This window comes from Aplysia californica, unplaced genomic scaffold (genome assembly GCF_000002075.1).
Source record: "Aplysia californica isolate F4 #8 unplaced genomic scaffold, AplCal3.0 scaffold00333, whole genome shotgun sequence".
NCBI lineage: Eukaryota > Metazoa > Mollusca > Gastropoda > Aplysiida > Aplysiidae > Aplysia > Aplysia californica.
Genome location: NW_004797603.1, coordinates 668491 through 692644, shown reverse-complemented (window position 1 = coordinate 692644; position 24154 = coordinate 668491). Strand labels below are relative to the sequence as shown.

Sequence of the window (24154 nt, the reverse complement as noted above, 5' to 3'; positions counted from 1 at the left end):
TAATTCCTATGAATGAAAACTGCTCAATACTATAATCTGTTTCTCTTTTCGTGGTCAAGACTTTATGAATGCATATATAGTGGAACTCGGATTCAAGGAGATGAGATAGATTCCCCGTTTTTTTTTCCTTCAATAAAAATAATGCGGATTCAATGAGCACTTAAATCAGCGAGCTCGGATTCAACAAGGTCGCTTCCAGGGTGAACAGCCCCTGCAGACGTGGCTTCGCTCATTTTTCTCCCACAACGAACTTTATCTTTTCCCAGAAACCATCCATTGCACCTGCATCGGGAACCATTATTCACTTACCCGATTGCATGCAACCAATCAACGGCCTTTTTCCATACCAACACATTCGTTGTTGGCAGGCGCATGTGTCTACTCTAGCGTGTGTCAGGGTTCGGATTAGCGGCCTGCACGCATGTGGCTATGTGTGCGAGTTTGGGGGGGGGGGGGGGGGTGATTGAACGTGGCAGATACAAACGTGTCACAGTCTTTTTTTTCCCCTCGGCAACTGATCATTATTACAATGATAAGCTAGTCTTGGCGTAGATCTACGTAATAAATTGTACGCTGGTCTATGGAATCAAAAGTAGCCGTATGCTAGGCTCTACACAGCAACACAACTTTTTTTTGGTAAACAATCGAGATGACACAGGGGTGTGCATTTGAACGAATCGGTTATTTTTTTTTTACACATCTCATAATATGCAGGCATTTCAGGCACTACTTGAGACTTCTCTTTATACATTACTTGCTCAGTGCATGTAACAGGGCTGTCTACCTCAAAGTTCCCATTTCAGGTAGCTTTAGGGTCAGTTTCAGGTATTTTGGCCCAAAATCAGGTAGTACAAAGAGAAAGAAGGGGAAAAAAAAAGATGATTGTTGCCCCATTGAACGTGCTTGCTTTTCGTGATATTGGGTAATTATATTTTGAAAACTTGTTTGTGCTTGCACCTGTGTGTGTGTGTGCGTGCACGCTCTCGCGTGTGTATATATGAGGGGAGGGGAAGGGGGTGTTTGGGTGCGCACAGGTTAAGATTAACAGTGGGTATGAAATGAGGAGCATTTGGTGTTTTTTTGTGGGGTTTTTTTAAGCGGTTGAATCACATGGCTAGCGTTATGTATTTATCCAGGTCTTTTCCGAGGCAATTTACAGATTTCCTCAAATTCCGACATATACAACAACAGGTTGCTCTTTTTAAATCTCTCTCTAAAGTCGTCTGGGACAATGTGTGACTTTTTCTGTTTTCTTTGTTACTCTCTGTAAAGGCCTCTGAGGCTTTGAAAGTGTTAGTCAAGATAGATTTTGTCTGTATTCTGTCTGTAGTAAGGGAAAGCAATTCCGTCAAGTTTGTCGAAGAATTACTTATCACTAAATTGCTTGTCCTTTTCTGGTCTCTGGTAATTTGACAATCGTGGAGTTCCCATCTCCAAGTCATGTAAACTGTCTTTGCAACAGTCATGAATAACCACTTTGTGAGGGCAGCTGTATACAAACTCATTGTTGTTTCAAATTGAAGTGTGGAGCTGGAGAGTTGAAGTTGGAAAGTTTGTTGAAGAGAGAATTTTCGAGGCGAATATGTTTATGAGTTGCTTTTTTTTCGAGTGGCAAATTAAGTATCATCTACCCAGCACTGATTTGCTAATCAATGATTCAAGAATGGTACATGACAGACACAGCTAAGGGCACACACTTAAAGTTAATTAAAAAACGCGAAAAGTCATGATTAAAAACATTTTGCAATAGTTGTATCAAATGTGAAATAAGCGCCCCTTAGCTGTCAATCATTGACTTGTAAGTAAGTTCATTCGTCAGTAGCTTTTGCCACAATTCACTGACTTGGTCGAGTCAGTATTAACATATTCTTTGATGCCATCTTGCTATTTCTCAACTACACTGCAAAACCTAGTGATAAATTACGCCAACTGCCTTGACAAAATCTTTTGGCTATCGATAGGGTTCGAAATGAGTCGAAGTTAACAAAGGAAGCACTTTATTTTTTATGTTACCCTCCAGTCTGTTTTGACGAAGGCCACAGTCGTGTAAGTCACGCTGCCTACACGACGGGTAAACATCTCAACAAACCACTGATCTGCGTGATTCAACTGTCCATTCGCCACCGGGCTGCAAAACTTGCACTTGGGCGGTTGAATCACTTGGAAATTGGGGACTGGTGTGATGTAGGCGATTGATTTACTGAAGGGTTGAAACACTTTGCAGTAATCTTTGAAACTCAGGATTTTAACATAAAGTGTTTCAAAGGCTGTACTGCATAAAGAGATTTTAAAAATGGGTAATTTTGTCACTCAGGCGGTTGAATCACGCGGCTTGTGATAAAAGTTCTTGAATATTTGAGAACCAAATCCGATAACGTCCTTAAGTTAATTTTTGCCGGTCGCAATTGTGATATTCATTCGGCTTTTCCCGATCTGAGAGTACGATTCACGCAAACAGGCAGCTATGGCGGCAGGCGGAAGTGTATGTGTGATACAGAGGCTCGATCGGGAAAAATCAAGATCTACTTTTGTTTTCGTTACCGCCCAGAAATTTTCTGGTAATAGTCCGATGGATAAGGCAACATTTGTAACATGCAGGTTGTGCATTACAAATGCTGTGTCGCCATGAAAATAAATCAATATTTGTCCTGTGCTGTCACTAGTTAAAAAAAAGAAAGTTATACAAGCGTCTTGTGTGGCTCGCCATCCTGATAGGTCAGTGAACCTGCGTGTTCGTATCACATGATAAGGCATCATGTGAGTACCGGCGGACTGAGCACTGTGAAGTATAGGACTCCGGAATGGGGGAGAGGGGGGGTATTGATTTTGTTACGTATCCCAACTCTGACGAAATTCAAACAAATGCTTATTATGTTAAAAAAATGCAAAAGACAGTGAAATAATTTAGGCAAATGAGGACCATACTTGTGGATTTAGTTTGACAAAGTTACAGGAGAATCCCGCTATTTGTTACAGAAATCCTGGGCGGTCAAAGAACGTGCTTGATGTGGCGGCAGTCACTAGAGACACACTCACTTTCTCGGCGTTGAAATTTGATTTATTACCTTCGGCCACTGCAGAATTTGTCGAGCAATGTACTCCACGTTTGCCTCAGTTCACAATGGTTGGGAAAAGTCTGAACAATCATCTGCCCCAGAGTTGGAAGTCCAACGGGTTCAGGTTGGGATTGTATGAAGCTCGGCACAAGGTATACCGCGACTTCTGTTGAAGTGATTCTGGTTCCACTCGATGACTGGAGCTTACAGTGTGCTGCTTCTTGCTTGAACCACGGTCATTTCCGCTCCTGAGGTCCCTCATAATCTTCTCAATGATCTTCAACCCAGATAAAAAATCTTCAGATAACGATCTACTGCCACTGTTGGTATACAATAGTCTTCACCCATGAACCCGTTCGGACCAATGAGTCCTACTGCAACCCACGCATTCTGTGTGTACAGGTTTCGGTCAACTACGTTGTCTGGTCTTTCTGAACTCCAGTGAATGTCATTTCTTGTATTCATGTGTCTGTTCAAGTACAAATAGGCTTCATCGCGGAACCGCTCTTTCCATGAATGAATTATCACATTAGCATGATCCCCAAGAAACCATAGACGCCGTTTGATCCGTTCCCTATCGTGGGAACCGGAAATAACTTGGTATTAATATCGAGGTCGTGTATCAAAATTTTATGAACAGAAATTTTTGAAACATGGAAATCAACTCTCCGACGATGAACCTTGTCGTTTACTTTTCCTTTGTTAGACACAGACACACATGTCCGGCCTTTTCAAGTCGACATACTTTCCAAGGATGGTGTTGTTTGACTGCAGACTGAAGCCCGTCCTATTGTTGATTTTCGACGATGACATTTTTTGTCTGAGGCATGCCATTTTCACTTATTATCCTGTCGTGAGTCTCAAGATCTACGCTGATCCAGTTTCCCCTCCCCTTTCCCTATCCTAAATTGATAGCTTTCCATCTCTTGACCGAGTTCCCCCTCCTTTGTCGTTACCCACCGTTACATTTTGACCACACGAAATAAGATTCAGTCTGTCTCGCAAATTTGGGGAGTAGAGACAATTGCTGCAATGGTCAGGGAAGAGTTCACAGTTCGATGTGATCCCTCCTGGAGCAAAGTTAGGTGAGGAGCTCAGATGCGAGTGCGAAGTATGGGGAAAACAAACGCGTCGGTCTGTTCCCACCTTGGTGTGATCCGGTCAAGGGCAAACATTCATAAACAGTGTACCGTTTCATTGAGTTTTACAGCGCTTATGCGATCACATTCACGAGAGTGGATGATCTTTGACGCCATGTGTAGTTCAATGATCTCAACTTTTCATCTTGGTTGATCAGCTGTGCAAGCCCGGGTGTTTGTTCGGTAAATTATGATCTGAAATACGGGATCTTATCCGGATACATAAATCTTCAGAGTGAACCAGAGCAGGATCTTAGAGGTGACTTTTAAAAAAATATAAATTCTATTTTCTTAAAACAGCGGGATCTTACGCGAACCGGGATTGTACACGATGGGATCTTAAGCGGAGATATAATATATAAAATGTAACCCACATTTTTCAACTTACTTACTTTCAAGTTTGATATCGATCGTGTAACAAATAACTCTCAAGAACGTTTGTTTGAATTTCGCTAGAGTTGAAACAACAGGTGCAGTGTGTGTGTGTGTGAATCTGTGTGTGTGTGTGTACGTTGTATATATGTATATGCTATGTAGATACATATATACATACATATATATTATATATATATATATAATATATATATATATATATATATATATATATATATATATATATATATATATATAAAATATATGTATATGGGGCTCTCGTGGCCTAGGGGTTTAGGTGTTGGCCTCTCATTCAAAGGTCCCGGTTTCGAATCCGGGTAGCGACCGAACAATTTTCTTCTCTAAAATTGTCTCCTTTCACCTCCTTTCCTGCTCTCTAGCAATGTTCTGTTGTCTGCTTTCATTTCCACTTTCTGCCCCCACCCCCTCACCTCCTTTGCCCCCTCCTCTGGGCTCCTGACTCTTTCTGCAGCCTTTCTACTGCTACTCCTTGTGTCTTCCTTACTGCTGTCTTTCTGCCACACCCCTGATCTTCTGATAGGAAAGATCTACACCTAGCCTTCTTGGACAAAGGCGAAAAATCTCGGAGGGCCCGTTTTCAAGTTGCGCATGTTGAAGATCCCTTGGTGGTCTAAAATCGATAAGAGTAGGCTTCGGCCGCCACCCGGGCAAAATTCCAAATTTCCTACCAACTGAAAATATTGGGTGTGTCCCGCGCGGTCATATGACCTTATGCAGTTGCGAGCGCCGTAAAACACTTTACAAAAAAATATATATATATTATATATTATTATAAATATATATATCAGTGTCTGTGGCGTAGCTGTCATGTGCTTTTCCGTCGCACGCAGAAGACCCAACATACAGAGAGAGAGAGAGATGAGAGGAGAGCAAAAGAGAGTAAAGGTAATGGTAGAGAGAGGCAGAGGTTAAGAGAGAGACAGAGGGGGCGGAGTCAAGTACCATCCTCCCATTTCTCCTTTTTTACTCTCCTTCTCTAGAGCACTCGTTGTTGCTATATAGCAACATTTGGTTAGGTTTAGCTCAGTATATTGATTATACTCTATTGATGAGATCAGAATTATGAAAAAAAACCAACCTGAATCAGAGTTGCTTGTAGTGTAAGCTATTTAGCTTACATTGAAAGGCATCGACACTTTTCCTAAAGAGTCCCCGTCCATCCTTCCGCGTGTTTTCTTTTACTCATCCGTACCCCATGTGACTCTACCATTGAACAGAACTGGACATTGAATGCACCTGGAACGCACGCTCAGATGTTTGTATGAGTAGGAGGGTCTCTTATTGAGGACACAAAAGTGACACAGTTTTTCTGATAGGTCATGCACATGTATTGCAAAGAATGATCTACAATATGCACATATCATCCTCCCCTCCCCCCCCCCCCCCAAATGGACCGATTGTGGGGTGCTTATTCAAGAGACGCTGATTGTGAAAAATGGGCAAAGACTCATCACTCTGACCTGCTTGCATGATAAACTGTTACTTTAGGTCCTAGGTCGCTTGAATGTATCTTTGATGCGTATGAAATTATTTGTTAAAATGAATGACAAAAAGAAACCAAGGATTTCTTCTCTTTTCCGAGAGCCGATGGATGCAAGGTTCACTGCAAATACATTCGTTAATGGTACTGTGCATTGGTACGTTGTCTCTTCCAACAATACATTATTACTGTAGTTGGTGCTGAAGCTACCTCTATTCTTTTGAAAGAAATGCTTGTTCTGTATGGGATTTTCATATGAATGAGCGTCCTAATCTTCTGATATGTTCATGAATGAACGTAACAATGACCAATGCTATACAGTTTGCAATGCAAGTCTCACCAGGATTACACTTTTCAACACTACAACTGCTGCTACCTCATACTCATAGCAATCAAAAAGTTTATCAAGGACCACTAAACTAACTTTTGATATTGGACAACAGCGCAAAACATCCCTGGCACTGCATTAGCAAAACTATACTTTACTGGTCCAGCATTAGACACACACATATCCAGCATTATTGTAACACAGTATACCTCTCCACCCACCCCACTCTCTCTCTCTCTCTCTCTCTCTCTCTCTCTCTCTCTCTCTCTCTCTCTCTTTCTCTCTCTCTCTCTCTCTCTCTCTCTCTCTCTCTCTCTCTCTCTCTCTCTCTCTCTCTCTCTCTCTCTCTCCCTCTCTCCCTCCCTCCCTCCCTCCCTCCCCCCCTCCCTCTCTCTCTCTCGCTCTCTCTCTCTCTCTCTCTCTCTCTCTCTCTTTCTCTTACCCCCCCCCCCACTCTCTTTCTCCCTCACCCCTCACAAAAATAATGATACACATCATGGTAATTGTAAGGACAAACGTCGGAAAAAAAACTTGAAATTTGACTATGAGAGTAAAAGCTACTTCATAGATCATACAATACATGCACTTTCAAAAATGAAAACTTAGCTTAGATGTACCTGCTCTGTAGCCTGCTTTAAAAAGAGGGATCAGAAACAGGATTATGTCTTGTCAAATGCAAAAGCGAATTTGACAGTTTCATCAGTGGCAGTAATCCAAACGGCTGTCTAATCGGAAGAAGAAACGAGGGTGATCGTAAAGTACTGTTGGAGACCGAACACCGCGCGGCATTGTACCAAAGATTCTCTTCTAACGATCTTTGATTGTGTGACTGAGTGTTGACGTCATAATATATTATTTGTAGCAACGGGGTTTCGTTTTGTCCAAGACAACCCAAAATTTACAAAAAGAGGAACCCTGTACCTTGCATTATATGTGCCCAACTGCCAGAAATACATACATCTTGATCGTCTTGATCGTTTTTTGTCTTGAAAGAACAAAAGCTAGGGAGCACAACGATACTAAACATGTTATGGTGACATGGTGACACATGGTTGTTGTCACGTTCCAATTATGGGCTAATTTGAAGAAAGCGCGCCAACTTTTGGGAAGGGTGTTCTCTGGAAAACTTCTCTAACGGTGAATTCTAGTCTTTTTTAAAATGAAACATCAAGCGATACCGATTCTTTAGACATTCAGGTACCCAAAAATGGAATAAGTTAAAAATCGAATTTTTGACCTAAACACCGTGTTTTGCAGACCCGTGTCATGCCTCAATAAAAATGTATATGAAAATGTGTTTTCACATGAACAGAAAAGGTGTTTAGCCAAAAAAAACAAAATTTAGATAAAAATTGCCAAAATGGCGGAAAAATGCCCGTTTCTTCGATTTCATTATTTTGACGAGCGCCTAATTTCAACACAATGCCTCGCATATATATACTAAATATACTAATATATGTCTAACGTATATATATGTGGATCGATAGAGATTGATATAAATGGAACTCACGCTGTCATTGTTATGTAACATCCCTGGAAAATGGATGAGAGCCCCCCCCCTGGAAAATGGATGAGAGGCGACCCCTGGAAACTTGAGAAGCTAGTTTGGCAGTCACCCAGTATTATACCTATCTTTTTGTTTGAAGGCTATACTACAAAATGTACATATATATGCATTCATTTAAAGATATGTAGACTTTTTATCATTGTTAGATGGGTTTTTGGGATCATTCTTGATGCGCAGCGGCCTTATTTTTCCCTTGAATTGGGGTCTTGAAAAATATTTGCAGGATTTGGTGGGGACCCTGGTCTTGAAAAAGTACAGCTGAGACTCTAAAGGTTTTTTTTAGTCTGGTGGTGGATAATGTAAACGTCTAAGTTATTTACCTTTAGATTATTTGAATTAGAATCAATAAGTTTAAAGTAAATCTGTTTTGATTGGTACAGTATCAGGGAAATGTGCATAACAAACATGTTTGTGAATGGGTTATATGATAGCTTAATCAACTAAAGCTAAAGATTGTGCTTTCCCATGGTTATAAAAAAAAATTATTATAAAATTACATTTGTTTATTTTTCTCAGGTTTTGCACTGAATGTAAATCTAAAGTGCTGCTGGCATACAGCATACTTGTGGGGGATCACGACAGCTCTGTGGAGAAGGGATACTGTGCTGCCTTGTACGAAAACTTGAGATGCTGCGCTAAAGAACGCCATGTTCACGTTCTCAATGATACTGAATTCATCGCTCACTTGCTGGAGAAAGCCGAGCCTGAATTCCTTGGAGGGTATGATGCTTTGAGTGCTTTTAATATATATATATATTTTGTTTGTTTGTTTGTTTTGGTGCTGTCTTTGTTTACCTGGTGGGGGGGGGGGGGGGGGGTGCCTCTGGTGGTAAGTCCTACTTTTTTATTTTCCCTCTATTGTTTCTGGTAAGTCCTACTTCTTTATTTTCCCTCTATTGTTTCTGGTAAGTCCTACTTTTTTATTTTCCCTCTATTGTTTCTGGTAAGTCCTACTTCTTTATTTTCCCTCTATTGTTTCTGGTAAGTCCTACTTCTTTATTTTCCCTCTATTGTTTCTGGTAAGTCCTACTTCTTTATTTTCCCTCTATTGTTTCTGGTTAGTCCTACTTCTTTATTTTCCCTCTATTGTTTCTGGTTAGTCCTACTTCTTTATTTTCCCTCTATTGTTTCTGGTAAGTCCTACTTCTTTATTTTCCCTCTATTGTTTCTGGTAAGTCCTACTTCTTTATTTTCCCTCTATTGTTTCTGGTAAGTCCTACTTCTTTATTTTCCCTCTATTGTTTCTGGTAAGTCCTACTTCTTTATTTTCCCTCTATTGTTTCTGTCTGTGCGTCTTACTTTTTTCCCCTGCACTAGATACATTGTATTGATGCGCTTCTCTTTACTCAAACATCATTTATGCAATAGTAAGTTTGACTTGGGGGGGGGGGGCGCATGTCTTTCTCTTAGGATCATGTTCTATACTAAGTTAATAAGCCTCGTGATAGATCCACGGTATATATACTATGTTGTCATAAAGATTTATGATAATTATGAGCTGGAGTATGCTAATGAATCATGTCACTGATTTGTCTACAATTGGGAAAACAGTACCGCATGTCTGTGTCAGTATACTAAAAGAAAGACATTATTTTCTGCTCAAACATTGTTTATGAATTTAAAGTTCAGTGCAGTACTGAAATGTTTTTCTGGTTCATAGGCTGTAATTTTTTGGGGGGGGGGGGGGGGGGTTGAGTTGAAGAATGCTTCATAATGAAGCGTATCTGCAGTTCTGACAAGAAAGCAATGTGTTTAATGTTCTTTTTATTTTTTCCTCCTCAGAAAACGTGATCGTCATGCGAAAACGTTAGACATAGCTCAAGAAGAAGTTTTGACGTGTTTAGGTATTCATATATTTGAAAGACTACATCACATCTGGCAGAAACTGAGAAGCGAAGAACAAACTTGGCTCATCCTTTTCTACATAGGAGTGGATGCCCTTCGCAAAAGTTATCAGGTAATTTGTTGTTTTTTAAATTTGTATATATCATCTAGCTGAACCTAGTCTAGTCACCAACTGTCCTAGACAACCACCTGCACAAACAACCCAAAATATGTCAGAGACAACACTACTCTCTCCTCGCCTGAGTCATTGCCATAGATTATAATCAAAAGGAAACATTTGAACACCCTTCCCTCCAAGAAAAACCCCCCAACTAATAAACTCAAATTATTTTTTCTTTGTTTGATATTTTTCTTCTCTGATTTTTAAAGTAGTCCCATCCTTTGCTCCCTTAAAGCAAGATCAGCCCTATTTAAAACTTTTGTTCTTTTGGAATTTGGAATTAGTCTGTCTTACCTTATGCAGGGCTGCCTAAATCTATCGATTTTTCCGGTAGTTACCTATTTTGGGCCTGTTCTACCGTCATACCGATAAGGTGTCAAATCTACCGGATTTGCGATGGGTGCTGAAAGAAGAAAAAGGTTTTAAAAAAGCCGTTCTACTGTGCTTCCAATCTTTCTTGTTTTTGCGGAAATCCGTACTTTCCGAAAGTTCCGTGCTTGCCGCATGATCATATCAACTCCATGCATTAGAGAGAGAGAGAGAGAGAGAGAGATTAGCACTTGCCTCTGCAACTTCTCGGATATTTACGGCAACTCTCGGCAATATGTTGTATTAGAAAGTGCCAGATTGCGCATTTCGTACACTTGACCATTGTCTATTGTGCCTTTCGGTCGGCAATAGTTTTTCACATGCATATCAGCTAAAATCTGTCTACTCACGATAGATATAATATTCCTCCTTCCTTTCATTCATTCATTCTTTCTGTCTATCTTCGGGTTTTTGTTGCAGCTGGAAAATCTGTGCATTTAATTCATTTATCTAGAAAACAAAATTGTGAATGCAGAAAGAAAATCAGTAACAAAGAAAAACATTCTAAAATCTGTCTTGATCTAGAGAATTGGTCAGTACCAAATGAGGATTTTACGCAGGGGGACTGCAGGAATTTCCCGGGAATGTGGGGGGGGAAAAATCGCCGAGACCCAAGTTAATGCACAAAGTCCTCAAAACCAAATCTGAAAATGCCACCGAGTTCATATTTTTCCGGTAGCGTTTGTCATATTACGTTCGGCTTTCCCCAGTCCGAGAGTACGTTTGACGCGAATAAGCGGCTATGGCGGCAGGCGGAAGTGAATTTGTAATACAGAGACTGCATCGGGAAAGACAAAATCTACTTCGGCTTTCGTTACCGCTCAGAATTGTCTGATGCTAGTTTGTTAACGTTGGATTTACTGTTAATAAGAATTTTAAAAACACAGTGTCGCCATACAAATTAAATCGATATTCTCACTGCTGTCACTATAATAACAGCAAAAAAAATGAAAAAGAAAACAAGTATCCTACGATTTCTAGATTGTTAGGCCCGTCATCGTGACCGGTCAGTGAACCTGTGCGTGTTTACATCGTGTGAATATGGCATGAGTAAGGGACCGGCTGGCGGTTGTTGGGGTAATCAAAGTTCATTCAATGTAGGAGCGTGGCAGGGCTTCTGAATTGAGGGGAGGTGTTAGACGCAATGAAGTCTACGGCTGCGGCGCAAGAAACTGATGCTAAAATAAAAATGATAAGTGGAAGTGGTTTTGACATTCGATAATTGAGCGCGTAAATGAGGAAACGTCAGAGTTAGAGTACAGGCTTGATGATTGTATCTTCAAGATTGGTGTTCCCGGATTTGTCGGATTTGTCAATGATGACAAATTGAATAGTGATGAGGAAATGCCATTTTCAACCCTCGGAAAGCTCTATGTTGGATGCCTATGCATCATGATTTCTGGTTGCTGATTACAAATTGGTTCTGTGATTTAGCATTTTGAAAAAAAATCAATACAGTACTTAGTCCATGATGCAGTGATTCACTGATTGTCAGGTTTTCAGCTTCACTACGTCTCACACTTTCATCCTTCCAGCTCCAGCTTTCAGTACATGCTCTCTTCTAATGTCATTCTTGCTCTGCCATGAGCCTAACTGTAAAGGGTTTATAAGTAAGTTTTGTCTTGCATGCTTTTTAAAATCAGTGATTGCTGAAACCAAACATGGTTTTATTAGTTGATGTTCTTATTGGCTCTCCTCAGGCCCAGATCAGGATTCATTTTGTATTCTTAGGGCAAAACTAGTTAACTCTTTGTCTCCGGCAAGCTTCTCCCAACGGCTCGCGGTCGGAACCACAGTGCCGGTGAGCCGTCAGGCGCCTTCCATTACGACGACTTTGACATGAAATTACTTTTCGGCAATTGCCAAAAACAAAAAACAGGTCTCTTATACCAGAAGTTCATTCATTAGATGAAGAACAATCAAAATATGTTTGCTAGTTTCGATTTAATTATCTATTTCATGATGTTTTTGTCATTTTTAGATTTAGAGCAAGCCCCCCCCCCCCCCCGCGCGCGCGCGCGGAGATAAGGAGTTAAAATTGTCTTTCATACCTAAGTCACAAAGGACTTACCAGTGTCCTATGCTAGTGTTGGATAATTTTAATATTGTTTTTATTGGTATGGGCTAGGGGTTTTGAAGTCAGTTTGGCAGTCACCCTGCACTCAATTCCAGATTCAATACTGAATGATAGGTGCCGTGAATGATGGTCCAAAAATGCTTTTAAAAAAAACAAAAAATAAACACACAAAAAAACTCACCTCATTTCATACACACTGTTCATTTTAACTTTTGCACACTTTAACATCCCCTTCCGCTCCCCACTTACATAAATAATAATAATAATAATAATAATAGATTGCATTTATATAGCTCTCTACCCATACTAGTATAAGCTCTGAGCACTTTACACCAATTACATAATCATTCCCCCAAGAAAAAATATTTTACAGAAACAAGAAAAACCAGTTCAACCACATAAAGAAGAACTTTCACAACTATACATTAACTATACACAAAAGGACAGTGAAAAAAGGGATATATCTATTATCTATTTGTGGTGGCCGAATGTTGCTATTCAAAAGGCTTTTTAATGGCTGCATCGATAGACATGCGGTTTTCGCCAAAATATTTTAAAAAATATTCTCCAGATCATGGCGCCCTTGGTTTTTTCAGTTTTGAAACAGTTTTGCTGCTAAAAGCTACATTTCTTTATTTCGCCGATCGCTTTTGTAGGCCGACGCTTCTGTCTGTGTAATTTTAGAAAATTCCGAAAGCGATATTTCGCGGGGCGCATTTTGTTTTGAGAGTATAGATCTAGACCTTCTAATTTTTTGTATCTCTCAATATTTATTGTCTCATTCCAGTAGAGTGTAAATATAGTAGGCCAATGACTTTTAGTTGATATTAAAGCACCGATCATTCCTTTCATCAAAAGGGGGCCCAGCTAGTATATATATATACTTAGTATGTATATTACAAAAACTGATGGCGCTCATTTGACCTTATGCAGTTGCGAGCGCCGTAAGACCTTCTACTAAAAAAAAATTTTTTAAACAAAAACTGAACTTTCTAACACTCTATAACTAACAATTGAACAAATGAGTCTTGAGCAATCGCTTAAACCTATCAAAATTTGCTGTTTCTCTGAGATCCTGAGGCAAGATGTTCCAGATTTTTTGGCCGAAAAATGAGAAACTTTTCTCTCCAAAATATCGTAGTTTCATTCTAGGGGCTCTGAATTTTGTTGCATCTGTGGATGACCGTAACTGGCGAGATGGATGAACATACAGTGTTAAAAGCTCAGATATATAGGATGGGGCTTTATCGTTAAGACATTTAAAACAGATGGCAAAAACTTTATATTGGATTCTTTTATCAACTGGAAGCCAATGCAGAGCTTTTAACATTTTTGATACAGGATCTTTCTTCTTTTTCTTCAGCACTAGTCTTGCTGTGTTATTTTGGGTCACTTGCAGTTTCCTCATTCGTTCACACGAAATACCGGACAGAACAGAATTACAGTAGTCAAGTTTTGACGAGACAAGAGAGACAGAGAGCATGCATGCGCGTGCACACACTCACATACACACAAACACATGTGCATGCTCATTTAAGTTTTCTAAATAATATAATTACCCAATATCACGAAAAACAAGCACGTTTGATGGGGTGACGATCATCTTTTTTTTTCCCCTTCTTTCTCTTTGTACTACCTGATTTGGGGCCAAAATACCTGAAACTGACCCTGAATTTACCTGAAATGGGACATTTTAGGTAGGCAGCCCTTCTTATATTTATTAGTTCGAACGTTCTCTATTGTGCTATGGTTTTTATTTATTTTATTTTTTTTGCTTGCGGTATCTTAAGATTTGTATGATTCGAGTAAGTATAATGATGTTTTATTTGCACCATCTCCAGGTTGCTTTGGAAGAAAAGCAGGGAGCTTCAAATCTGGAACTGCTGTGTGAGGAACTTGAGGAGAAAGAGAAGAGGCAAGAGGAGAAGAAAGAATTGAAGAGATTGAAACGACGCCAGAAAAAAGCCAAGGCTCAAACACAAATATGCAATAGTGTGAACAACAATTCCTGCAGTAATGGTGTTGGATTAGAAGAGATTCCATGCAAGGTAAGAAGTTGGTTGGTTATTGTCATCAGATATTTTGTTGTACCACTTCCCTTTTGTATACTATTGTTCTGTGCCAAGTCTATCTGGCTTTTACTTCCTGTGGCTTGGGGAAAAAAATTAACAGCCTGATAGGTCCACTTCAAGCTCAAAGTGTTTTCAGGATTGTTTAAGTGCCCTTTTGTATAATCTGGGAAGTTTTGAATTTTGTAATAAAGATTGTTACTTTTCATCCAGAGCAGGGTAAGTTACGAATAGAAAGTGAACTTTTTTTAGCATTGACTTATGTCAGTGTTTTCTTTTATGTCATGGTGTTTGGTCTACCCAGTTCAACGCAGGCTGTGACTTTCACTTTCCCTAAGGGTGGAAGCAAAGGAGATGTTCAAACGTTTCTCTTTTTAATAGGTCAAACAGTGGTCCTATGAAAAGCAAGCACTGGTGCTAACTGGATAAGTAGGACTGACGCATGTCATTATCAGACAGGATAGCATTTGAGAGGTGTGAAGTTTTGACCACTGCTTGCTGATAGGACAAGAGAACCTTGATCCCACCGGCTGGGCCTTTGACCCCCCCACCCACCCTCCATCTCCCCCTAAACTCCCCTGTCTAAGACATAATTTTTTTCTGGCTCCCTTGCGATTCCGTCTTACACAGGTTCGACTGTATATGAAACATTATGGAGGAGAAAAGACTTTGAATTATAATTTCAGTGACGGGGTGCTCCAAGAATTGTATCAATTCTCTACAAATACATGTTCTTTTATTTTGTTACATGTCTTTTGGTTTGTAATGTCAGTATTCAAGTTTAAGATGCTTCTGAACTTTCGTGTTGCTATTGTGATTTGCTTTTGACAAATATTTCTTCAATTTTATTTCCTTTGCAGTGTTTGTCAGTTGATAATGACAACGCGGAAAAGAATAACAACTTCCATCAACATCTGCGCGGAAACAGAGAGTCGTGCGGTGACGCCAACTTCAACTCTCTAACTCTGTCCTTTCAAAGCTGTGATTTATCTCTGAAGAACTGCCAGGGCTGTCTCGACGGAGGTTCAAGTAGTAGTAGGCAGAACAGAAGGGATCGGTGGACTGACGAAGATAGCTGTGAAAGCTGCAGTATGCAAGGTTCAAATGAGGGGTCAGAAGGTGGGTATTCTTTCCTTGGACCCTTATTTGTTACTAGTCTGTATAGATTTACAGAGCCGACTTATTAGCAGTTTCAAGTGCAGCAGTGTAAGATAATATATCATACAGAATGAGTTACAGTGTATAGCTGGTTAATCTTAAAGTTTTATCTCTCTTTTTTTTTTCTCCATCACAAGTACATGATGGAAAATATATATCAATACATTTGTTGTTACTTTTTGGCCTCAATGTCATGTCATTAGCAAAATTTACTTTTTATAGGGGAGGGGGTATAATTTTTTTATTTCATTATTTTTTATTTTTTGGTTCATTGAAATATAGTGTGCCCTTTTCCTGTCAAGCTATCCTTAAAGCCTTGTTGTTGTTTTTTCACTGACAGAGGGAGAATGTTCAGGCTCTTTCACAGACAGTGTAGATAGCTGTGACTGTGATATGCTGAGGAACTCTCCGAAGCGAACAAGAGGTCAACAGGTAAGTGAATTATTGGACCTTGATTAGCTGCAAGCAACCTTTTTTTTCCTCCATGTGAGATCAAATTAATAATTATAAGTGAACAGGAGGCCTGATAAATTAACATAAAATCCATTTTAAAAGATTGTCCTATAGTTTATAAACAAGTCTATCGGAGATTACTGAAATGGCATTACTTATTGGAGTCTGCTGATTTCGAGCTGTTTGTGCTAATGGCAACCTCAAAACTTTGTTTCCGTACTCTGCCTTACAAAATCGCCCATATCTCAAAAATTACTGAAGATATATATCTTAAAAATTCAAAAAGCATATGTGTGGCGTGCTGACAAAATGAGTTACTTCTCGCCATCTGCAAATGGAGAAATTGGCCAAAAAATCAACATCGAGGTCAAATTAGTATTATTAGTAGATCTTCTATTGATGCTCTATTTTTAATGTATAACATGCCTCTTATTTCATACTTATAAATTATAAAACTTCTCTTATAAGCATGATGTTTCTATTTCCGTAAGGTTTGAATCCGAGAAGTAACTCATTTTGTCAGCACACTTCACATATTGTTCTGAAATGATCTCTGTACATGAAAATGCAAAGAAACTGGATTCTTCACAATGCGTCGTTTGGTACCTTTCACCAGGCACACACACACACATTTAGTCATTTCCTTAAAATGCAACTCTTCCTTTATAAAAATTTCAGAATGCTAAATGAAGTTTCTATTACCAGTTTTGTCTTCCCTTTCTGTTATTTATTGTAGTCGAAAGTATTGTATGAATCATTTATGAGGGGTTTTCAATAAGTCTTTGGTCTAAATAGGAAGGAATAAAGATAAAGCTTTGTAACTTGGCACACATACTTTCATTTCTCTACATAGTCACCATGCTGAGTAACACATTTCTGCCAACTCTCTTTAACCTTCAAAAGTCCTTGAGTAAAAAATGACACACAATGGGCCCCAGTTTTCCACAGCTTCAATGGCGTCCTCATAATGGAAAGGACGTCCTTTCAGTGATTTTTGAAGATTAGGAAACAGAAAAAAGTCTGAATTAGATCTGGTGAATAAGTTGGGTGTGGCAGGATTTCAAAGCCACACTGTTCTGCTGCCTGGGCTGTTTGTTGTGCCCTGTGCACAGGGGCATTGTCATACAGTAGGAGTACCCCATTACAGAGTTTTCCGCACATTTTTCTCACCAAATCGGACCGTAATTTTATCGGCAAACCCGAATAGTAGTCCCGTGTGACTGTTTTTCCATTTTCCAAGTAGTCAGTCATGATGATACCTTCACAATCCCAGAAACACGACAGCATGACCTTTCCACTTGACGGTGTTACCTTTGCCTTCTTTGATGAGGGAGAAGAAGGGGTTTTCCATTGCATGGTGATTTTTTGTTCGGGATTAAAATGATAAGTCCATGTTTCATCCACAGTCACCATGTTTTTAAAGAAATTTGTGTTATTGCACTCAATTCAAAGGAGAGTTTTGCAGGACTCAACCCTCTGCTTCTTTTGCTCACTTGTCAAAAGGCAGGGTACCCGCCAGGCATTTTTGGGCATGCTTTCATTGAACACGCTGACTAGTGCCTTATTATTGTCGGATTTTCCCGAAAATTTGCATGGTGTCTTCCAAAGAAATGGTCTAAAGACTGGCGAGATTTCATTACTCTACCATGATTCCTTCATACCCAGACCAAAGACTTATTGAACCCCCCTCTTACATGGAAATGAGTTTATAGAATCTTAAAGAATACTTTGTTTTTCAGGGATCCTTTGGTTGCAATGGTTCTCAGTGTAACAAATACCCATTCCAAGCAGGTGAACAGCCATCTCTGCAAGATCTTTTGGAAGTAAGTAGTATTGATTTGGGCTTTTCTGGGAGGGGAGTGTGTTTTCTTGGACCCATTTTGTAGTTTCACACTTTTTTTCTGTTGTTTTCCCGATTGTTAGCAAAGAAAATATTTTGGAACTTTAGTTTACAATGATCTTTATTAATGAGCTTTTAGATTCTATTGGTCATCCAACTTTTCGACCCGCATGCAAAGCCCAGCGAAGATTAAACAAAGCAATTTGTTTATATCCTGTTTTAACCGTAGACAGATAATAATAACGATACATAATAATGATATGTGACGTTTATATAGCGCTCAACCCTGATTAAAGTATACTGGCTCTGAGAGCTTTACAGTAACATAATCAGTACGTTGTGTTCTGACCGAAAGAAAAAATCTCTCTCTAAATATCTATCTCATTAATTTAACCCTCGTCCTGCGGGGGCCAGGTTTATGTCGCCCGATAAGCCTATTTCGACACCTCGCCTGCGTTCTGGTCCCGCGTCAGTCTGGCCCCTGGCTCAGCGCAATGAGCCGAGCATAATCTCCCGTTCAATTCGGGTCCCCAGTCGGATCCGCATTCACGCAGCTCAAGTGTGTGTGTGCGTCAGACTGCTTGAGTTTGGGTGCGTTTGTGGCCTTCTTCTAGAACCACCTGCCTTGGTTCGTAACCAAGGCATACGTCTCATTCAAAACATGCCAAGTTGGTAGCTCTAGATGTTCGTCCTATTAAATTATAGAACAAATTGACCCACTTCGACATGAGGAGCTTGAAACGATAGTCAGGAAACAAGACTTCCATTTTTTAAATATAAAATCTTTCAAATGAGCTTGATTTTGTATGAAATGATACTACCTGATAGAAAATAAGCTTGTTCGATAATTTTGAATACCATTGTGCAGGTAAAAAGAACAGTTTGAGTGCAAAACATATTTAGAAATTGACTTATATTATCCCCTTTCGAACCCCTGGTCATTCATAACAACAAGAGCATCTAGAAAGGTTATTCGAATTGGCATAACTACTCGTAATGTCTTATCAGCTTATGATAGGGGGTTATTCATGTGTTTGTAACACTTTATAAATAGAAAGCTATGAAAGATAGAGCGTTATTTTCATCATCGATTAACACACTCCCTTAGCATTCATGGCGAAAACACACGTTTCCAGGCGCGCGCGCTGTACACCAACAGTACACACTGAGTGACCCCGGCGGCCTGCCCGGAACGTCTGACGTAATCGGTTGCTGATAAGATTCGCATCTCAGCACAGACGCAGGACAAGAGTTAAAAACAGAAAACTTTCAGATGAAAGTGAACAAGCTATTTTTTTTTTTAGTTATAAATTAAATATCATCAATTAGTTACTTATGTTACTTAGATTGATGTCGTAATCATGTTATTTAGATAAAAACAATTATATTATTGATCTTTCAGGAACTTTGCTGGGATGACGGTGGGGATGAGGACCAGGGTATTTCGGAGGAGGAGATCTTGGCGTTCAAGGCAAAACAAGGGGAGGTAGAGAGTAAACGGCAGAAGCTTCGGCAGAATTTACGCCAGCGGTTTGCCGAGTTCCACCTGTCCAGACATGTCAACTCTATGTAGCGTTCATGCCGGTGGATGGGTTAGGGGAAGTGGAGTGAGAAACTGTTTGTATCATGTTCATGTTCTGTGTCACTAATAGTGGAGTTGTTTGTGTCTTTCATAAGGAGCTTTTTGTTGTTGTTTTTTTTAAAAATATATCAGAGCCCCTTTTGAGCCTATGAACTTGTGGAAGCTTGATGTACTTGATACTGGCTGCAACTTCAACTTGAATGACTGAGTAAATTCTTTCTTGTATTGATATTGGGATAGATTTAATATCTTTTATAAAAAATATAAATTGTGTTTGGAAATGTAGCTACCCTTGCTTTTCTAAAAGCTAGACTTAATTTAGTTTCTCATGATAGAGTGATCCACTGTTGTTGTTACTGAAATGACAAAGATTATGGAGCTTGTATTTCAAAAAGGAGGAATATACATCTTTTAAAAATTTGCTAATTTGTGTCATTTATAACAGATTTCTCTGTCCCTGAATTTGGTCAATCTAATGAAAGAAACGGAAAAAATAAACAAATTTCATTTTTAAGAGAATTTGTTGTATTTTGACTAACTTGTGTTTTAAAAGTTTTTAAAAATAATGTTTTGTAATGGTTTTGGATGCTTGGGTACACCTTAAACAATAGTATAGCTCATTCTCTTCAAAGTCGATCCATTCCCCCATTTACCTTACTTTTACCTAATGTTTGTCGACTAGCGTCTGTTTGGGTCAGTATTTTCCTTTGTAGAGCCTGGGCTTAAAGAACTGACTCAGGCTGAAAAGAGTCAATTTCGTCCTATGGATGACATGGCTGCCTACCTCAAATGATTCTTCCCCCCCCCCTTGTTCTTGGGAGTTGGTTTCCATCATTCACTGGTTAAAAGAAAGGAAATACCCATGAACTCTTTGAATAAAGTAATAAAGTTCTTTTTTGAAATTTTATTAGTAGAGCAAAGACTACCAACTGGTTAGTCCTAATTAATTCCCTCTCCTTTCGGTGAAGTCTGAATTGCCCAGCACTTTGTGTCATCTTTGGAAACCATAATAGAATTCCAGGACCTTTTAGTTCTGTGGTGTTGGGGGAACCAAGAAGTTTTGTATTGTTTTGTTTTTCTTGCTAGTACATACTGCATGGCGCCAAAGGTTGCTCATTTTCGTGACACGGGCTGTATGTCATACTGGTGTAGGTTACTCTCAGGTATTAAAAAAAGGGGGAGGGTGGTGTGGTGGACAAGTAGTCCAAAATTAATAAACGGGAGGTTGGAATTGGGGCGGCTCATTCAACCTCATACCCCTGTACAAGTAGGAAGAGATCTGTTGTATTTCTCCTTCAGTGAATAAAGAAACAAGAGGTCATGAAATTTTAGTAAATTACTGTAATGACAACTTTTCCAATTTAGTATTTAGGAACAACACAGTTTCATTGAAAAAATATAAACCAATGTATAAAAGTTTCAAAAATGCACCGAAAATTGAAGTAGCCAACCCAGTAGCGGTACTAGTAGTACTGAGGGTACTTTGCCATTTCCAAAAAAAAAGGAGTTTCATTTTGATATCTAGATTTTAGGTTTAATGTTTCACATGATGGTCGGTTGTGGCAAGCTGGAAAATAACTGAAAATGAATAAGCCGGGGGGCTTATGTGATAGCTTAGAGTAAGTGAAATAGCTATTTATTGTTGCCTGAGCTTTGCTTGGTTTAGACTGCATTGTGCTGCAGTCATTTCATTCAGCGTCTGCAGACAGTGTGAGTGAAGCTGTTGAGTAAGGAGGGATTGGGTCCTCATCACCAGCAGGCTGTACAATGATGGGCCCCCTCCCTCCTCTTCTTCTGCGCCGCCCCCGTAGTTTTTGCTCTTGTTTTGCCCGTCGCCCAATTTTTTTGTCCCAGCGATGTAGAACTACTGTCATGTTGGTGCGTGTCTCTTCAACTCGAGTCGGACTACCTCTACTTCGGCACCCTGGATTTTTTAATTACAGGGGAATCTCACTTGCAATGTCTTTTCTTAGTCATATTATGATTGGAGAGAAATAATAGATTAACTTTGTAAAACGGGAGCCTTAATTATCACCTTCAGTCTCAAGAGATTTTTAGTTTGCAACCTGTTCATGTTAAGGTGGGAATAGAGCAAGAAGATATCAGTATAGCAGGCTTGCCAACCTTCCCGAGGTTTTCGGGAAATTCCCGAATTGCCTTCGTCGTTCCTGAACCTTTCCCGAAACGGTGTGGGTGTTTTTATTTAGTAACTTTAGTAGCCTATCACAGAAGTGTGTGTCTGTGGCTCTCTGGCGCTATCAAAATTCCAGAATTCAGTATCTCAAAAGTTGGCAATCCTGGTATAGTAACGAGTCCAATTATTCTGAATATAAAATTAATGAAGAGTAATACAGCCAAGCAGACACTGTGTTAAAAAAGCACACAACAAACAGATGTTGCGGTCCTGAATTTTTTCTAATATTTCTAATATACCCAGGAATTTCAACATGGTGGCCTAATTTTGGCATAACCAAAAGCTTTGTGCATCCCCACAGATTACACGATGATGATCGTTTAGACTGTGTAATGTTTCTATACACACATTTTGGAGATCAGCTTTCAGGCTGATATTGTCGTCAGCTTCTCCCAGTCAGGCTGGGACTCTTATGTCTTGCTTTTATTTTTTAGAAATGATGTTCTATGTCTCTGGGCTATTGTCTATACTATATTCTATACTATATTCTTTTTGGATGATTTTTGCAGTTTTGTCACTGGCAGATTTACCTCTAAAGTGATTCTCATACCAATATTTATGCAAACATGGAAATATTGCCTTTATGCTTGCGTTGCTGTGTACACAGTGGAATGAAACAGTTGGTTTATGTTCGTGGATGGTTGGAGTTTTACCACCGGTAGGCTGTACTACTGTTAAAATTCCTCAGGGTTTTTTTTTTTTTAATTTTGATTGTCAGATTGTTCGGTCGTGGTACAAAGTGGTATTTTTTACTTTATCTAAGTACCTGATACTTTTTTTTATTTTACTAAAACATGCAGTTGAAAATTATAATTTTTAGATGAGATTCATTGATCAAGAGCATGTCTGAAATGAGAAAGATGTAATTGCGGTACAGTAGAACACGACTATAGCGGCACCCGCTACAGCGGGACCTTACCAGAATCCTTTCTCTATGTAAACTCAATTAATTACCTGTGCTCGGGTTTTGCAATGCAAGGAAAGTTCCGAATTTGGATTCAGCGAAAGAGATCGAGCGAGCTTTAGCTGGGGGGGAAAGGGGTTGGGGGGCTGTAGGCGGGCTCCAAACAGGCAGTCAGCAGTGCAGTGTTTTGATTGGTCTGTCCACTGATGAGTGAAGTGGGGCAGGTGGCAGAGAGAGATGGTGCTGAGAGACGCGTTACGTGAGCAACTCCAAAAGTGATGTTCCGTAGATTAGGCGCTCAGTATGAGAGCGTATAGGCCATAACCCTAGGCCTAGGCTAGACCAAAAAGTAATAGAAGAGGAGAATGTGTAGTGTGAGATTCCTGATTCATTGAACTGCAATCGTTGATGCTTCTATACATACGCACGCATCCATTTCACCAGCTCTACAGTTGGCCTACCGGTATGATAGACAGCACAAGCAACGAGACCGAGGAAAAGATGGCTTCCGACAAAGACAAAAGGAAACGCTTCTCCCTCGAATTAAAGGCCAAGATAACCGATGAAGTTGACAAGAAATGGAAGACTTTTATCAAAAGCGCAAATTTTCTTGATATGGAAGGGAGGTAATCATGTGGATTTTAAGAAATTTGTCATTAATTTCCCCTTTGCATTCCGAAAGGCGGAACTTGACTACAGGGGGATTTTTATTCTGGAACCAAATGTCCCGCTATAGCCATGTTCTATTGTAGCATGTATGAGTGAGACTCAAAAGGACGTAAGTTAAAACAGAAGTTTGGTGAAGGGAGGAGGGCAGTCTGATAAATATGGAGCTGTAGTGGTTTCCATAGCTGGTTCTGTGTAATAAATGTTTATGCATGTGATCTGTTCTGTTGATGTTGGGTGCTCGGTAGTCCTGGGTGGCTAGGTTCCCGATTATTGAAAGCTAGGAATCGTGGGAATCGACTCCGAACCCAATTACTTACTTTCTAATTATGTGATTTCTTCTGATGGTTACCTGGTTGGCTCCGAACGTTTTCAGGATTTAGGATAACCTTGATTTCAGAACACTACGAAGCATCAGTTTTTATTTTTCAAAAATAAATTCTTTTTTAAAAAAGATGATGTTAACCCTTCCAGCCCCGTGTGCTTATATTTTTAGCGGCGCTTGTACCTCCCACCGTCTCGAGAGTGTATATTCTCAGTTTCGGGGGGTACTGAATTTGCACATTTTTCAAAATTAGCTTACCTAATTAAACTTTGATTTTCATAATATTTGTTAATTTACCTTTAAACATTGCTAGTCGTTCTTATCTAAATCTCATTACAGTGGAATCCTGTTATAACGAGAGGGAGGGGACTGGAGCAAAATGTCCATTATAGCAGGATTCTCGCTATAAAGGATCCAGTAATAAATTCAAGGGAAACTGTAAAGTAGGCCTAATCTATGAGTTTGGTGTTCTGTTTATTTCCTTTTGCTATCTCCCCTGATGACGATTTTGTTTCAACATGACCTCTA

At 39.6% G+C, this 24154-nt stretch overlaps 1 protein-coding gene across 3 annotated transcripts in view; it reads left to right on the top strand.

The window, feature by feature from the left end:
• LOC101864311 (gametogenetin-binding protein 2) overlaps window positions 1-20056 on the top strand; it is a 45797-nt gene extending 25741 nt beyond the window's left edge. For all 3 annotated transcript variants that reach the window (XM_035970884.1, XM_005102657.2, XM_005102659.3), the window contains exons 7-13: window positions 8501-8704; window positions 9767-9941; window positions 14277-14483; window positions 15365-15623; window positions 16003-16094; window positions 17855-17938; window positions 19358-20056. In XM_035970884.1, the coding sequence (XP_035826777.1) occupies window positions 8501-8704; window positions 9767-9941; window positions 14277-14483; window positions 15365-15623; window positions 16003-16094; window positions 17855-17938; window positions 19358-19528 (1192 nt within the window). In that variant the 3' untranslated portion in view covers window positions 19529-20056. The remainder of the gene's footprint in view (window positions 1-8500; window positions 8705-9766; window positions 9942-14276; window positions 14484-15364; window positions 15624-16002; window positions 16095-17854; window positions 17939-19357) is intronic.
• Window positions 20057-24154: the final 4098 nt, after the last annotated feature.